The 18,253-nt window shown below is 30.9% G+C and overlaps 2 protein-coding genes across 5 annotated transcripts in view; one reads left to right on the plus strand and one right to left on the minus strand.

Moving 5' to 3' along the window:
* The window catches only part of LOC119671807 (protein scalloped), a 41,372-nt gene that overhangs the window by 9,950 nt on the left and 13,169 nt on the right, over nucleotides 1–18,253 (minus strand). The gene's annotated exons all lie outside the window — the stretch shown is intronic.
* Nucleotides 3,367–4,001, plus strand: LOC119671809. The gene is made up of 3 exons (XM_038082606.1): nucleotides 3,367–3,556; nucleotides 3,617–3,726; nucleotides 3,783–4,001. The coding sequence occupies exons 1-3, from the start codon at nucleotides 3,431–3,433 to the stop codon at nucleotides 3,853–3,855; spliced, it is 309 nt and encodes a 102-aa protein (XP_037938534.1). The 5' UTR covers nucleotides 3,367–3,430; the 3' UTR covers nucleotides 3,856–4,001.

An 18,253-nucleotide genomic window follows, 5' to 3' on the forward strand; every position in this document is an offset into this window, starting at 1 on the left:
TAGTATCTTACAATTACTTCAAGGAAGTAGAATACAGTTATATCCTTTTTTTTGGAAAAATCTTCAATTTTGACATGCCTTCTCTTTGCCTATTTGACCGGTGAGCTGGACTTGTAAAATCAGTTGTACGTCGTGAGCGGTGGGTTGTCATGTTAGTATCCTTCTGCTCCTTCTGCTGGCTTCCAAGTGAGATGAATATAATTTAATAAATTTTAGTGAAAACTATTTTAAGTAACTTTCTTTTGCCTTTCGATTTTGTTCTTTATTCTTCATTGCCTTGTACGGTTTGAAGTTTCTGTTATTTGGAGCTGTTTTTTCGTTTCAATGACCAGCATTTGCTTGTCGTCTATGTGAAGTCCTTTTTGGGTATTGTGTGCATTATTCCTTTCGGAACCTTGTTGAAAATTCAGTTTCATGTTCGTTCATGCATTTTCATGTTATTTGCAAGTTTGTTTGTTAACTCATAAATTAATTCTGTTTTTTGCAATGGTCAAATAGAAAAGTAGTGGATTTGCTATTTCTAGCTCCTTTATTAATTTTTTCTTTTGTATAATTTTGCTATATTATAAATAAATAAGGAATTTTACAATTTCCATGCAAATATAATCAAAAATATATTGGTTTCAAAAGCAATAAAGTGCTTAGATCATTATCTAAGTATTAAGTTGATATTATTCTACCCTTCGTATATTATTTTGATGTGACAGATTATCTATAAAATATATATTCTAAGTATAAGATAAAGAGAACCTTCTTATAACATTAATAAAGTCTATGAAAGTAAATTCCAATGGGTACTCTTAAAAACATTACTTCTACTTTGTATAGAAATCAAATTTTATCATAGAAATTGAAGCTATTTATAGAAATCATAGAAGTCATCTATTTATCAAAGATTTATATTGCATATATTCAGTATGAGATATGTATAACGATCAAATGCTGATATATAAGTCTTTCAACTTTATCTAACCAGATAGCAATCTGAATTGATTAACTAATTAATCGAAGAGAATATACCACTCTGAAATTAGGTCTAAGGGAAGATATATGCTTATGGGTATTAAGGATTCAATTAACAAAATAACATAGCTGCGAATAATGGTGCCGTAATGCATTTTAAAGAACTAGAGTTTATCTGAAGATTATCCGCTTGACGGACTGCATTAGTAATAGAACGAACATAAATTTGTTTACGAAGTGAATAATGGATGCCAAAAGACTAAAGCAATCCAAACAGCTCAATTATTCGGGGTAACACAAAAAAGTGTATTGATTATTTACTGATTATTTACTATTTAATGGTTTCGAAACTACCTTCAAACGTACCTATTATTAAGTACTTCTACTTTAGAGATGAGACTTCAAAACATTGATACCTCTAGATTCTGCAAAAAGTATCCTAACCTACATTATCTGTTCGTTTACTGCAATTATCAGGAAATGGATTTAGTACATTTACTATATACCATGTATAGACCCATGATTCAATATATACGTGGTTAAGTCTATCAATCCACAATTTTTCTAGATAAAATTAGGGATAGCAAAATAAGTTTCGCGAAGTATCATTCAGATTTTTAAAAATTATAATATTATATATATATGAATACTATATTATATCCGAATAGTTATAGAAGTTGTTAGGGCATTTAAAGAAAATTAATTTTTGATTAAATGAAATTCAATCTGTAACTGTAAATATTATTTAATTAACAATTAATTAAATTGCTAGCTTAATGATGACAAATTAATGATAGAGTCTAATTTCAATCAATCAGAAATCAATAGATGGCGTTAATATTAGTTTCAGAGTAAAAACAAAAGGGATACTAAACGATGACAACATTTATTGAACTGTTTTTTATTATTTTGAATGTGAATATTCACTTTAGATATTTATATCATTAATTCCATTATTTATTAATTTAAAAATACATTTTCCAGCAGTTATTTTTTTTCGAGATCTGTTGAAATGAATAACTTTTAATCGGAAATTAAAATTAAATTTCATTTTCTAATAAATTAATATTAAACTGAGTGGCACACATTAAAGTTGAAAAATGCTCAACTTTAAATAACTTTGCCCCACAATCGCCACCAGTCAGTCACATCCTATGATACTGAATTGACGCTGTCGTCAGGAATATAATTCTTCAACAGCACATTAAATCCTTCAGACAATATATTTTATGTACTCAAAATGCAGACGTGATGAATTCTGCATGAATGAGTATATGGAAAAAGCTTACTTAGGGCAACAGATGAAAGGAAAGAAATTGAATATATAAAATAAAAATACAAGTAAACAAAAAACAAAAACAAAAACAAAAGCAAAACGTAATAATAAATAAATAAATAAGAGAATAAAGGAATGAAGCATTGTGCTGCAGAGAAGCGTAAAAATGCTGCTTCCTTGCTCTAATGTGCATGAATTGTAAGCGTAAAGGACATTATTGAAATAAATCGACTGGACAAGCATGCAAATTGAATTTTTTTTTTTTGTTTTGTATATATCTCTTCTCTATATGTAATCTATATATCTATAAAAAGTATATGAGAAGAAAAAAATAAAATTAGAATATATTAAAATGAAATATTTCGAGCATAATAATTTTTTTTTCTGAAATTTCTTTAAAATTGCAATTTTCAACTCGAAAGATGTAAGGACGTTAAAAAATTGATTTAGTTTTTATGCATTTTACTTAATTTTTTATGGTGTATTTTAATGGACTTTTAACAATTTCAAATTTAAAATTAAATTTTTATTATGCTTATATCTATAAGTTTAAATAGAACTTAATGAGAAGCAAGTGCTCAATCTCCATTGGAACTGGTACAGCCCCAGTAGTCGCAATTGCAAGTTATTAACTTAGTTGACCCAGACACCCAAGTTTTGCATAAATTTTATATTCATTTCGAAATTAACAAAAAAATAAAACGCTTCCATAACAACCACTCTGACAGTACAGCTCGTTTCCATATGCAAGTAGCAAGAAAAAAAAAACAAAAAAAATTACTTAATGGCATTAATTGGTGTGAATTTTATTATAATTGATTGCACATATATTTCTACATAGGTTATATATATGTACGTGTCAGCACAATAAATTATAATAGCAGCTGCTGCTCTCTATGTGGGAGCTTATTTAGATTTTTCTTGATTTTTCATTTTATAAAAATATATACTTTTTAATATCAGCGACCCCAGCAGGCAAGGCAAGGCAATTATTTCCAAAATATCCATTCTTTAGTTTATAAAATCAATGTAGCAATAACTAAGCAGATTCGTTTTAAATGTCAATGTAAAATTTTTTATTCTGACACATTTAAAAAAAAATACTTCATACTTCACAATTTAACAATAGTTTTCAATTTTTTTTGTAGCCTCCAAATTCTTCCGTAACAATAAGTTTACAGTTTGGTACAAATGGATACTATGGACGCTTCAGAGGATACTACGGTTGAAAACCATGCACTCATTCTAATGGCTCTATTGTTTACAACTGTGATTCTGAATATGTTGGTATTGTTTCTGCTGAAAATAGTTGGATATGTAAGTTAATCATATATTTAATAGATAACATAAAAAGAAACTGAACAATTCTCCATTAAGGTAATTGAAGCGCATCATGTTTGCGTCGAAGCAGTAGTGGCATTAACACCAAGAACATATTCTAACCGAGGAACTGATACTGCTGCAGATGGCATACTACCATCTGAAAGGTATAAACTGCAATTGAGTCAAAATTTGTATTATATAGTTAAATATTTCAATATAGGACTGAAGAAGCAGTTGATGTAAATGGCTCGAAAGACGACCTCTTGGCTATGGATATTTGGTATCCTGATTAAATCATGGATTCAGAGAAGTAGCTTCTGCAGCAGTACCATTTTCAAACGTGCCAAATAAACCATTTATATTAATCAACACTAAATTAACTTTAAGTCACTACAATTAACTGATGATAATATGATTGTTTATTATTTTAATGTTATAAATAATACCATAAATAATAGTAGAAATAATTGATATTTGACCAAAGCAATGTAGGTACGAATTGTCTTTAGGTTTTATTAGGTTAGGGTTGACTGGTACTAAAATGCCCCATACAGTCACCTAAGTCGTTTACGAAACCGTAGTTGACTCGTAGTTGATGGAGTTATTCCTAACCTATCGAAAAAGATTCGGACTAACGAAATGTATGTGCAGGTTCAACTAACGACTAACAACTGTTCTGGTGGATTGACTCATATGTTTTTGGAAAGATACATTTTCCGATAGAACGAAAGCGTTGTATACACAGAAGACTTCATTAGATAATTTTTGACAGGGTTGTTCATATTTATGCATCTAATGTCTCGTCATCGGTGACGATGTTTACATAAAAGCCTCACCAAAAACAGATGAAAATCTATTGATAATGTCAATTTGCAGACACTATCAATTAATGACTCAATCATTCGATTTTGCAAGTAAACTAGTTGTCAGACAATTTTATTTAACACTTGTAGTGAAAGACATGATCGGTGCTGTCAATTTAAAAAATGGCACATCGCATGAATTACAAATTTACGATATTTTTAAACAAAATACTTTTAGTAATTGTTAGCAAATTTATTAATTTAAGATTTTTTCCTTTTAAAAATTAGCAAATATCGAATAATGAATTTTTCTTAAAAAGCGAATTTTCTAATACAGCCTGCCCTTTGGGTTTAGGTTTCTCAATTAGCTCAATAAGGTATTATTTTTAAGCTTGCACTCCCAACTAAAAAGATTGGCATAGAGGGCATGTAATCATAGATTTTTTTATGAACTTTGAACATTCAATAATGTAAAGAGGTAATCAAGATAACTTTATTTTCTAAGCTAAAGCTTAGTGTTTTGAGAATATTCTTACCCGGGTAAAGAAGTACAACTACACCACGTTACTAAAATGTATCCAGCAAAAGCAGTACTCATCCGTATTTCAGTGTCTCAGATTTTACTCAGATTAGAAAAATTGTAGGCTAAAAAATTTGCTTATCAGTATACAAAATATAATTTACTTTTGACTATTAATATTGCTTGCTTCATTATTTTCCACTCCCATCTAAGGCTTATACTAATTTTTCTATTATTTTTAATACGAACAATAGGAAGTGTTATTGGTCATTATGTGAGTCTGATATATGCAAGATGTATCTCTGGCTAAGTTTTTTGATTTCGTTGCCAATTTTCATGTTTTTTTTTATATATTCAATAAGACATGTTTTTGGTGGTCCTCTGTTTTTGGTACTAGCTATGCAATACTTAAAATTTTTTTTGAATGGAAGAGTCTCATCCACTCCTATTCCATTATTATAAAAACACTCTGAGCTCAGACAGTTTGTAATTTGTTCTTCATTGCTTTTTAACATGTAATCTCCCTCCATTCCTCCATATATCACAATTTGCACTAATGATTCGAGATACAATCTTTTATCTAGGTATAATATATCATCCTTCTTTTAAATGTTCGTAGTGATTTTTCAAATGTTCTTGCTTATTATTTAAATTAAATAGGTCATTCCATTAAGTTATAATTGACTATAATTTGTTTACTGTGTCAACAAAACTTAATCTAATTAGATATTTTAATAGAAACTTAAAGAAAACAATATTAAGATAATTTAATCGCTTTGACATTGCGAACCGCAAATTATTTTGGTTAATTTTGCCAGCAAAGGAGGTGAAGCAGTGAACAGTTAATTGGCCGCCATAGTGGCTGGCCACTGTTCCACTCTTTTATTGTACATAACTGCAAACTTTAAAAAGCGGTTAATTAAAACTTTGCTCCAGCAACAAAATTCCTTAACTTTGTTCTTGGCACATGTAGACTACAGCAGCGTAAATAAACTAAAAATGGCCATAGCACCCAGTATTGCAATATCCAACATCCAACATCCAATATCCAATATCGAAGTTAGTCATAATGAGCAGCCTAACAATTTTTAATTACAAAGCCAATGTTTAGTTTTATGCTGTAAAAATAATTATAATTATGAACACATATTTGCCTTTGCCACAAACTCATGTGCAAAAACAGTAACGAAAGTTATTTCACACTTCACAATTTCAGTTTAAACAGATTTTGAAGCGTTAAAATGCTAACCCAACCTGACCCCATTCGTTGCGGTTCCACGTCTCTCAGCAACTGCTAAAGCTGCTGAAATCGCTGAAGTTGCTGAAGCTGCAGTTGCCAAAGTTGTAGACTACAAATACTTCTCTGCGAATATATTGAACTTTATAAACTTTGTAATTATTGATTATTAAAAAAGGCAAGTAGGCAAAAATTCCTGGCATACGAGCGCATTAGCGGCATGTACTATGCAAACTGAAAAATTAGGGAATTACCGCAGTGTCTGCATTACACTACGAAATCTATTTACCAGATTCGTTCGGTGACGTTCTGCTATTGGTGATATTACCGTAAGGGTTCACTTCAGGCATTTAACGCCAATTTTTTTATTTTTTTGTTATTGTTTTTAAAGTTGACAAATTTTTCACCACTAAAATTTTGAAATTTTTTCCTGAAATTGGTTATTGATGCAGGTAACATGCTTTAGCGTTAAATATTGGGAATATGCGGCACTTTGGAAAAGGTTAGAAGGTTTCTGAGAAGAGCGGGATATAAAAACTTTGCTGATTAAATCAAAAAAAAAATAAAAAGAAAAATAATATTTGTCAATATTTGTCCACATATATTTGTTTAACTCTAATAAATTAGAAATAACTGTCTTCCATTTGGAATGCTTTAAAACAAAGATCAAAATAATTAATTTTGTCTTACATGGATAAACTGTTTGAAGTATGCGCTTAAATTATTCCAATAGCAAAAGATTGCATAAAATATAAATTTATTAATATAAAATTATTTTCTTGTAACCTGTGTTAATGTGACAATATTCTAAGAGAAGTGTACAAAGCAAAAAATTGCTATTAACACATTCCCTAGGTTACAAAGACGACTGTATGCGTGCATAGCAAAAGCAAAGCGAACAACTCATTTCATGTTTATGTTAAATTCCATGGGAGAAGGACCGCTGAATGGACGACAATAAATTATATCGACTCGTAGAATTGCTTAAGAGATTATAACAAAACAATTTCCCAAATTGCCAACGCTGAATGATGTTATTCAGAATTTATTATAAATTTTTCTAAACTGAAACTGAAAAGAATTGTAACAGGAGTTCTAACATGATATTGTAGGTTGAACTATCATCTAAATAAACTGTGAATTGTATCCTATGAAATTTGCATGTTCAGCTATGAGGAGGCTAAGACCGCTATATACATGCTACTCTGCACTAACGCAAAATTGATAGAACGTTTTAAACGGATACTGAAAAACTGATAATAAACCACAATTTTGAAGAATATTACAATTAGAGTTTTATTTGTTGAAGAGAGTCAAAATAGGGAGCACAATAGATCTTAAGGTCACGATGCAATATCATCTCTTCATCATAATATTGATAACTTGTGTCATTTAAGCATTATAACATGATAAAATTTCACTGGGAGAGACTTGGTTTCCTCTGAAATATTATTATGAATATTATTAAACATACTTTCAAAAAGTGCAAAAGTAACATAAGGTTCAACATAATAAGGGTTGCTTTACTCAAACTGTGTCACAATCCGCGGGTCCACTTAGCGGTTACAAGCCGTTTTGATGCCACATACTCGTTATGAACGAGTTTGGTTGTTCGATTGCTTAAGGAGTCGAACCTTTACAGGCCGTAAATATTAGCCATCGTCAGATTCTCAAGATTATTTGCAGTTTAGTGTCTACCAAGTGTGGCGGTTCTCTGCTTTTAACCAACAAAGACTACTACCAGCTTCCGGAGATGAATTATTTATTTAATAATTTTTTTTTGTAGATCCAATACCAATAAACTTGACAAAAATATTAAAAGGAAAGCAATTTATTTCAAACAAAAGTCACTTTCAACAATTTTGTTTTAATTTAAATAATATTAAGAAAAAATAGTTAGAAAAAAATAAACTTTGACATACACGCGCCACAAACTAAAACAAAACATCAAAGTTGTATCTCTCCACACTAGGATCAAAAACAAAAAGTGAAAAAAAAAGGACGGAAAATGAAAGGAACTACTGTTTATACCGCAAAAACTGTTGTCCTTGCCATATGCAATAAATGCTTAACAAATTTGTACTAGTAAGGACATATACATATACAAATATATATATATATATTTAGAAATATATTATAGAACAATACATATATCTATATAGTCGTATGTAAGTATTAAAAAAAGAAGAAAAGTTATGTGCTGCCAACCACTAAAATATGGCAGAGACAAATATGCCAAAGTAAAATATGTGCTATGCAGGTTGGTTTAACCTGAGGAGTAAAGAAAGTTTAACGTTCTCTAGCTCGTCGTGTGATAGTTGTTGTTACTATTAAGGATACATGAATGAATGCTGACTGTGCAATATAAAATGAAAAAATATATGTATGTATCGCATATATAAGAAAGAAATACCCTGTAGTGAAAATAAACGATAGATCTATAGTTCAATCCAAAAATTTACCAGAACAACATTAGTAGATATATTTTTATAATAATAATGAATGGAACTACAAAAGAAGAATAAGACATTGTACTGATTGTAACATATTTGTAAAATAGATTCCATAACAGTGCCAATGAAAGTATAAATCCATTCTCTTTTTGTTTTGAAATTATATATACTCGACGTTATAATATAAGATATCGAAAAAAGTCAAGACGTTTAATATTTTAAATAATAAATACACCTAAGGACTATTATGAACCAGTTTTAATAGGTTTTGGTTAAGTAGACATTAGTAGTACTTATTTTTACTATATATATAAATTTGAGAATAATTAATGGATTTCGAATAGGTTGAAAGCTTGTGTCTGATCCTGCGTCGACCCTCTCTAAGTTCTAGGTAAGACTTTTGCACATACTCAAACTTGTTACAAAACTTGTCAGCAAAATTCGAAAAAAATTATACGTATTTGCATTTCAATATAAAATATTCTTGAATCTAGCTAGTGTAGATGTCCAGTAAAAGAGAGCATTACGATAATATAGGAATCTGAAACGAATGAAACAAAGATACATATTTTCATTTCATGATTATAGAGTATTAAGCAACCGCCTTAAGTTAGGATTAAGATGTGTTAATTACAAACAGATAAAAAACTATTGAAATAGTGGTTCATTTGAAGTATTACCTTTCTAGAGGTTATCAAAAAAATTTATCACTGAACAGCATTTTATTTCCACCAATTCTTGATACATTTCTTCGCTAGTAAATCAATCCCTGACCAGTGATTGTTCGTATGGAGAAGCAATAAATCTCACCACTATATAGAGTGTTCTAATTGGATTGAAATAAAGGTTTCACGTTTATATTATAAAGATTTATCAAGTCCTCTAACTTTTAAAAAATTCTTACCCCTCATTTTACATTATTTATATCACATCTAGCAGCAGATCTTTTACAGACTACATGGTCTAAGCTGTTTCAATAACAACTATTCGTTTTTCATTACTGGGCGTCTTGACAACAGCTAGTAATATATACAAATATATTGCAAATACATAAATTTCGATATACACATACTACTTAGACTTGCACGTGTGTACTACACTCGTATTTCACATATCCTGCAGTTCATGCATAGTTTATTGTGTTGTACAAAAGCCAAACTCAAGCTAAGTTGGGCGGGAAGGATAACTACGCTTGTCACTTACTTATGAAATACTGCTTTGTATTATTAATTTTGCATGTTGGATGCCAAAAATTATATTAATAATAATTTTTGGTAAAATATTTAAGTAAAATTTTTATTTAGTTGAAAGTTTGTTTAGAAATTAATAGCAAGTCAGTCTGACATGTCGCATAAACTAAGACAAGATGAAACAAAGTCTTTGAAGACAACCCCACCCACTGTGGTATTGTGTTCGTCTTTTAAGTGCTGAGCAGACGAACTTGGAAGCATACAGTTAACCTCTCAGCAGGTTTTATTTAAGATAGAAGTTGACATTACTTTGTGGTTCAACAGTACAAGCCACATATTATAATAAATATCTTGAAGGTGGTGTAGACAAATTTACAAACATATATACTATACTCTTTAAATTGTAACAGAAATTAATTTATATTTATGATTACCTAAAATTAAAGCAAAACTTAGTTTAACTAATATAAGATATTATCGAATTATTGGATTGTAAGTACTTGTTAATCTTTTTTGAAATTTATAATTCTAATGGAACTAAAAAAAAAGGTAAAAAAAATTACTACAATTTTAACAGCAGCTAGTCTAACTTCTTGAAATGATGTATGTTTGATTATGAGCTTTGAGAATGAATGAATTTTTAATAAAACATTATAAAAATATTTCTTAATAATGGTCTTGTTAAGTAAAAATTTAATATATGATGATTTTTTCAAAAATATAAAGAATATTATCATACCATGGTACATTAGGACGAATGACATCCTCAGAGACCACAAGATTGATCCGATCAAAAAAAACTAGCAGGCTTACTAACAATGACGAATGACATCCTCAGAGACCTCAAGCTTGATCCGATCAGAAAATACATAAAGAATAGACCCCTGAAATTATTCACGAAAACTAACAGGCTTACCAACACCGCGTTATTGAATCTCAGAATTGTTACAGGCTCTTCGGAGAGGTATACAGATCTAAGGTCACTTATTGCTTAGTGTGATGAAATGATAAACAATAATCCAGTCAAGGCGTAGAGAGGGGCTATGAAGAAACCTCGCAATTAATAGAGATTAAAAGTGCTCAAGTGCACTAAGTCAGCCTCAACATAATATAAAAAAAATATAAAGAAATAATTTTTATCTTTTGACAGTTTGTATTTCTTTGAAGTGAATAAATAAATTTTTAACTTCTCATCATGTAACTGATCTTCTTCTTCTTGTTCTTGAGTTAGTGCTATTACGCACTTTTACTCTATAATGACTGGGGGGGGGCTTATCACTACCCCACACTAGGCTTTAACTAGGCTAAGAAATCCTATCATTTATTTGTCTTTTAGTTGATGACGGACATTAAATTAGCATATCTTCCTGAGAATCCAGAAGTGGACTTGAGGATTGTTAGGGCGGGTTAAGTAGCGTATCAACTTTAGTGAATAATTTTATAGCTCTGTCTCTGATATATTTTTTCACTGAGTCAATCCTAAGATCTCTATGTATGTCTGTTGATCTAATATACCATGGAATCTTAAACAGTCTTCTTAAAGTTAGGTTTTGAGCTATCTGTAATTGCTTTAAGGTAGTATTTGAGGCTTTGCTATATGTAACACATCCGTACAGTAGTCCTGGTCTAATTACTTGCGTATAAAGTAACTTTCTGTTTTTAAAGTTGAAGTGATAATTATTTAATAGCGGCTTTAATAAATGTAGAATCTTAGAACAGCTATTCCGTTAGTATTTCAAATGTTTAAGCCAATTGAACCGTTTGCCCACCGTATCTCCCTGTCGCAAACGCTCACTCTTGGAGGATGCTGTCTTGTTCATATAACTGATACATTGGTAGTTTAAATTTTATGTATTATGAAATTTTTACAAAACTGATAATTTCATCGTTCCAAGTAATCTCGTTTTATTTGCGTTCATTGGGAGTGATCACACTTTGACAGTAGTGGTGAACAACATATTGGCATTAATTATCACAAACTCCTAAAAGTTGAGATATCTACTTTTGGAACCATGAAAAATTTTTTCATTTCTAAAACCAATTAAAAAGGAGACATGTTTTAAAATAACTTCTGACTTATTGTTTTCTTTATGTCACAAATATTCTTTAACTTTTTAAAGAATTTTAAAGCCTTTTAAATGTAGTGTGACTCTCATCGATTGATCAATAAAAACAAATATTTAAAGTATATTTAAAATTACCTAGGTAATGATTTTGTTTTAGATTCAAAACTTTGCCCTACTGTTAGGAAAATTTGCTTTGAAAGTATACCATATCGAGAAGGAAATAGAAAAGAATAGAAAGTGTCAAATGTTGTGTAACAATGAAGTAATATTTTCACGCCAAGAAGTATGGAAATATATTTCTTCCATTTCTCCAGTATTTATTTATTTACTTTTGTCTATTTCATTGCAACGAAGGAAACATTGTTACATTTCAAGTCAAATAAGGTTAAGTCAACAAATTTGTTGGCACAGGACGGCTGGCGGGCTGAGACAAGCGGCTCTCCCTACTACTTTACTTCTATTTGCCTGTTTTACTGCCAAAAACAGAAATTATCACCCAAAACAACATATAAAAGATCCTTAAGCGGCGCTTATATGCCACACGCTAGAGTACTCGCAAAACCCACATTCAAGGCATGGACTAAATAGCATTTTTGTTCCTAGAAAATTCACAAGCAACATTGGTTACAATTTCCGCTTTCATTTGCCAAAGGCGTAAAAACAAAGAAATTCAAAACAATAACAAAAACACACAATAAAACAAAAAGGGAGAACACAAACAAATCCCTTTTGTGTTGGAGAAAACAATGCACCAAAAATAAAAACCGAAAAATTTGTATCCAAAAACAGGCGCAAAATGTCTGCCGGTTTCCAAGCCAGGCACCCAGGCCAGGCCAGCAAGGCTTGAGTGTCAAGCTTACTCTACCCAGGCAAGGCAAGCAATGCCACACAGCACAGCACAAGCAATCAAACGACCGAGTTTTGTGTAATTTATGGGCTGCAGGATATTGTTTTCGTTTTATGGTCGGACTTTGTGCTAATGTAACCACACAACAACGCGCAACACACAGTACACAACACAACACACAACACAACAGAACAGAACACAATCCGCTATGCCGCAACATTATTATATTGTGTTGTCTGTGCGTGTGCTTTCGTTTTGTTTTTCGACCGGCAAAGCTTCTTCTTTAATATATTTTGAAAAGTAATTAATTTTCTGCCTCTTTCACACTTCTCGTGATTCAACATCCACACTAACACACAATCTGGCGATGTGCAGTTTGTAATTTAGGGGGTTCGAAGAACAGAAAAAAGCAACAACATTTTATGTAATTGTCTACGTTTATGTCGTCCTTTGCGAAGGATTACAATAGACAAAAACTGCATTTTTTCTCTTCAGGGTTGGATCGTGGTATGAGTTTAACTCACAACTTTTTCAAAGGACTTTTGTTCGCTGGATAAGAGACAGCAAATTTTAGTTTTGTTTTCGCTGCCAAAAGGAAGAATCATGAGCCAGCATAGTCAAAGTTCATTCCAAACAAACTTATTTTCAAATCCTTTCAACTCGAATTTCAATTGTCTTACATGGATATTGTTTTTTAATATTCGTGTTACATATTTTAGTTGCACTTCTGCGTTAGAGCTGAAATTTTAAGTATGGCAAATGAATTATTCATAGAATTGAATAAAAGCTGAATGCTTTAATATAAGTTAGAAGAAAACGATGGTGGTTACCATAAGTGTTTATGGATCAAAACTGTTTTATAGCACGTTAAGTAATTCCAGCTGAAACTTGAAGATGGTTTAAAAAATATATGTTAAGCAGTTAAAGAAATAGTCATGAAATCTTGAAATTAAAGTACATTAATACCAGAATGAGATTTTCTGGTTTGGAAATAACAACAATTATGTAGAAGGTCATATTTAAGTTTATAATATCAGAGGTGATGTTTGCTATCTCCAAATGAGATATCAGTGCAGATCAACATTCTCTTCTCTGGATGCTCGACCAGAGTGGTAACGCAAGAAACCACAAAGAGAATGTGCTAGCCAGATGAAGTATCTTAGAAGCACATTCGAAAAAAGCACAACTGTATAATCCTATATTTCAATTTTCCAGTCTATAATAGTTAAATACAAAGGGGAAATATCGATGATATACAAATATGAACAAATCTAGCAAACTTACTGAGATGTCCAGTAAAAATATCAGTTATATGAGTCAATATGGGTAAACGAATCATGTTTGAAAATTGACTATTATCTTTAAAATGCTTGCCAAGGCTGTGAGGATGTTGAATGAAGTAATTCAAACCTGCTATATTTACGCAGGAACATAATAAACTCCTAGGCATAAGTGATTCATTAGGATTGCATGGACAATGTCACAATGTCAGCTATAAGCCGCTATTGCTATTGTATAATGCCTGACCAACTAACTTTGACCAAATACTCTCTACCTTTTGTGGTTTGCAGGTATGGAGTTAATTATTGTCCTATTATTTTATGCTTTTCTCTTTATATGGAATCGTTTCATTCATGTCCAAACAACATATTATGACCTAAATTTTCTTTTTTGGATTCCATACACTAAAGCCGATCATTACTATTAGATTATAATTATTATTACTATTAGAATTTTAAAGCTGCTTTTCTGTAATGCATGTGCAAAAGATTTATTGCCAATTATAATTTCTATCTGAAGATAGAAAGCAGAAAATTGAAGTAAACTGTAGACTGCTTGTAAGAAACACTAATACTATATCTACAATACAATAGTAAAATTATCGAAATTAATCACATCCAATTTACTACATAAGCCGTTGAGTGAACTGCAATGGAATCAATTTCGTACCACACAAATCCCGATGAAGAGAATTAAGTTCTTTACAAATTACTATTACTGTTTGTACGAGTATTGTGAGTAAAACGCCTAGGCAATATTTTACCAGTATTTAGTTTAGACCATCATTTTACCACGCTCTCACTTTGTTTACCTTATAAGCCAGGAATAACTGTAGTTTCCTAATAACCATTTAATTCACTTTAATCGCGCAAAAATAAAGAATAGAAAGAGGTAAAAGCCCGACTGACTGGGACTTAACTCCAACTACGATTCCGACTTCAATTTAACATTGCCAATTTGGTTTAAAATTTAAAAATGACAAATTTCCACAACAAATTTTTGTATCCCAAATAAATTACCATAACTGCAACAAAGCGTATTATTAACCATATAAGACAAGCACATACATACGGGTCTAAATCTGAATCTGAATCTGAATCTGAGTCTATGCATGAACAATGAAAATGCTTCGCGAGACTACAAAGTCGGTATGCCTGATTCGAGCACCGCAAACAGTCAAGAGTCCATTGTAGTTACTTGACATATAACACAAAAACACTACAAGACGCCGGGGCAGGCAGCCAGCCAATTAAAGCGTTCAAAATCAGCAGCAAAAAATATTTGTTAAATAAATATTAAAAATAGAAAACTACGAATAGTTAAAAATATTAAATAAATTGTAGAATGTTGCATTAAAAATACTCTTAGACATATAGACATATAGTATATGGTATGTAATACTCGTAGCAGTTTGTTGCAATGTTGCAAAATGAACTGCACGTACTGCACGGGCATGTTTCGTTGGGTTCGAGTTTGAGTTTTATAATAGAGAGGAAATGTGTGGGCGTAGGAATAAGTAGACTTCAGAGTTACGATACACCAAAACAGATAAAATGATGCAGTCAGTCACTCAACTGCACTGCAATTTGCAAATAAACAGAACAAACATATAAAACACAACAACCGACGCGATATACTATTCCTAACAAAAACAATATAAACAAATTAAATGCAATAGCATAAAAGATTATAACTATTTTTATGGCACTACAACACACTACAAAAGCTCACTAAAGACAGCGTTAATCTGCTTTTAAGTAGATAATGCTTTTAATTCTTTATGGATCTTTTTTTGCTTTTTTTTCATCCATTCGACAGCAAACGGAACGCAGCATTGCATTAAAAAATCTTATGAATGAATGTGAAGGCGTACATCACATCGCGTATCTTGTAAAGCGCTTTCGAGCACAGCACAATGTGATTAAAACAATTATTTATAGAAATAAATATTATCATTTTTGTTTATTGTAGAACCTACGTATGTATGTGTATATATACATTGAGAGAGTTTGATTTATTTAGGCAAATGAGAAATATTTATTCTCTACTTTAGACGATGAAATGTTTATACAAAGATTTTCTGCAAAACTGTCTTTCCTTTTATTAGTGCTGTTAGATGGTAATTTGGCCGATTTTTTTTTTTGCTTCGTCCTGTTTAATGCTGTGCATTGACACATTGGTTGTTGTGTATTTTAACAGACAGTGTAAATAAAGTCACAGGGCTTACTTTGTAGTTGACATAAAATAAATTTAAATTTACTTTATATTAGGAATTGCTTTAATAAATCCATTTTCAGGAATAGAACTTCAAACACTTTTTACATTCCAAAACATATTACCATAGCGCGTACTATAGACATAGTTATTGATATGGTTTAATGGGTCTTAGTATGGTGAATGATCCGTTGATATAACTTAAATACTTTCACTGTCTCTGAAGTGTGTTGCATGGTTCATATACTAAGCGAACAGTCAAAGTCAAATGGATGTGTTTATGGTAAAGATCCGAACATTGCTGCACATTTGCAGAAAATTAAGCAATTTATTGAAATTATTACTTACTAACTAAGCGTTATGTGGTACGAAATTTTATATTTTTTTAAACCATATCTGACCTATGACCACTCTTTTAATAATCTATCTCATTAATATAAAAACTGAAGACATGAAATCTTCTTATAAATAGAGCACTATAGTATATACATAGTATAAAGTCAGACATTTGAGATACTTTTTTGTCATTAACTATGAAGCCTTGACCTGTGTAGTTTTGATCATTTTTCCCCTTTTCAGTTAGAAATTCTCAAAGGAGTTGATCTATGTTAACACAAATTGAGAGGATTATTGAGGATTATTATCCATATAATGAAGGCAAAAAATTCAGTTAGTAAAAGTGTATTTACAAAAGCTACAGCTGCGATAAGTAAAGCCAATTGGAGCGGCTTTTATCTATGAAGTAAAATGACATAATTGCTTATTGTACCGATGCGAAGAGTGCATAATTTCAATTTAATTCTCTCTTATGTTTTTAGATAGATTTAAATACGTTTTTGCATACATCATTACGTCTATTCATCAATGAACGGAACGGAGATGAAAAAAAATTATCACAACATGATTTACGTAGGTGCAGAGACTGCAGTAAATGCATCAAATGCAACGAATGCAATTCATTGCAATCATTTTCTCGTAGCATTTTCAGGATTGGATTTCCTATGTTTATGTCATTATTGTTGATATTTTGTTGTTGTTGTTGTTGTTGTTGTTGTCGTGATTGTATTATTTGTTAAATTAGCTTTAAGATATATAGGAAATGTGGTGTAATCGCATTAATGTTTTATTCATGCTACCCACATTTTACGAGTTGATATTTGCTTGCTATGACGAAAATGCTGGACACATAAAAAATGATGTGCTGGGAAATTGGCATGAATTGCAAAAATTATGCGTGGCTTAAACGATTTTCAACAAAATAAGATGATAACGAAACGGGAAAGCGGGGTGCAGTCCATTAGTCCATTTTAAGTATAACGAATATAGTAGAAATTTATTTTTAAAGTAATTAAATTTATTGCAGTAAAATTAGTCTTATCTCATTTTTCAAATGGTGTTCAATAAATACTTATGGTATAATTTTTCATGTTAAAAATTTTACAGGGGCGTGAGAGTTGTTTTAAGACATAAAAGAGCAAAAATGTTGAGGGAGAATATGAAGTAATCTTCTATTTAAAAATATTATGATTATTTGATATTATATAGATTTTACAGACGTTTATGGTCATTGGCTTCGTCGAATAGCAGCGTGATGTCAACAGTTGGTAGTACAGTGTGCCTTTAAATCATGTCACTTAGTTTTTCCACTAAAAAAGCAGAGATCCTTTGATGTGTTTTTCAACAGTAGGAACCAAATTAAAAAACTTTTTAGCAGTTTGTCCACTCGCATGATGTGCAGCGAAACTGCAGACTTTTAATGCGCTTAACTATGTCAAAGTCGCGGTATAGGTCCTCGTTCTGTAGGTCCTGTATTATTATCTAAAGAATATTCGTATAGAACGTTTTTAATACTTTTCATCGCTGCTGGTCTAAAGTTCTGCACAATACAATAGACTCATAGTGTAGTGATAATAGACACATCGTGCAATTTTAGTTTGTCGTAAGAGGGCAGTATTTATGAATTGCCTAATTCGTCCTTAATAATATTTATTGGCAATAGCGAGTTATTTTACTTTATTTATAAGTTTCTGTCATTCTTGATTTTTACGTTGGTTTCCAGATAATCAAAGTCTTTCACAAT

This window comes from Teleopsis dalmanni, chromosome 1 (genome assembly GCF_002237135.1).
Source record: "Teleopsis dalmanni isolate 2A chromosome 1, ASM223713v2, whole genome shotgun sequence".
Classification (NCBI taxonomy): Eukaryota; Metazoa; Arthropoda; class Insecta; order Diptera; family Diopsidae; genus Teleopsis; species Teleopsis dalmanni.

Excerpts from the sequence above, each read along its gene's own strand:
- LOC119671809 (XM_038082606.1), top strand. The coding sequence starts at position 3,431 with ATGGATACTATGGACGCTTCAGAGGATACTACGGTTGAAAACCATGCA. Across the intron at positions 3,557-3,616 it reads TGCTGAAAATAGTTGGATAT|GTAATTGAAGCGCATCATGT; the intron begins GTAAGTTAATCA and ends TTCTCCATTAAG. Across the intron at positions 3,727-3,782 it reads GGCATACTACCATCTGAAAG|GACTGAAGAAGCAGTTGATG; the intron begins GTATAAACTGCA and ends ATTTCAATATAG.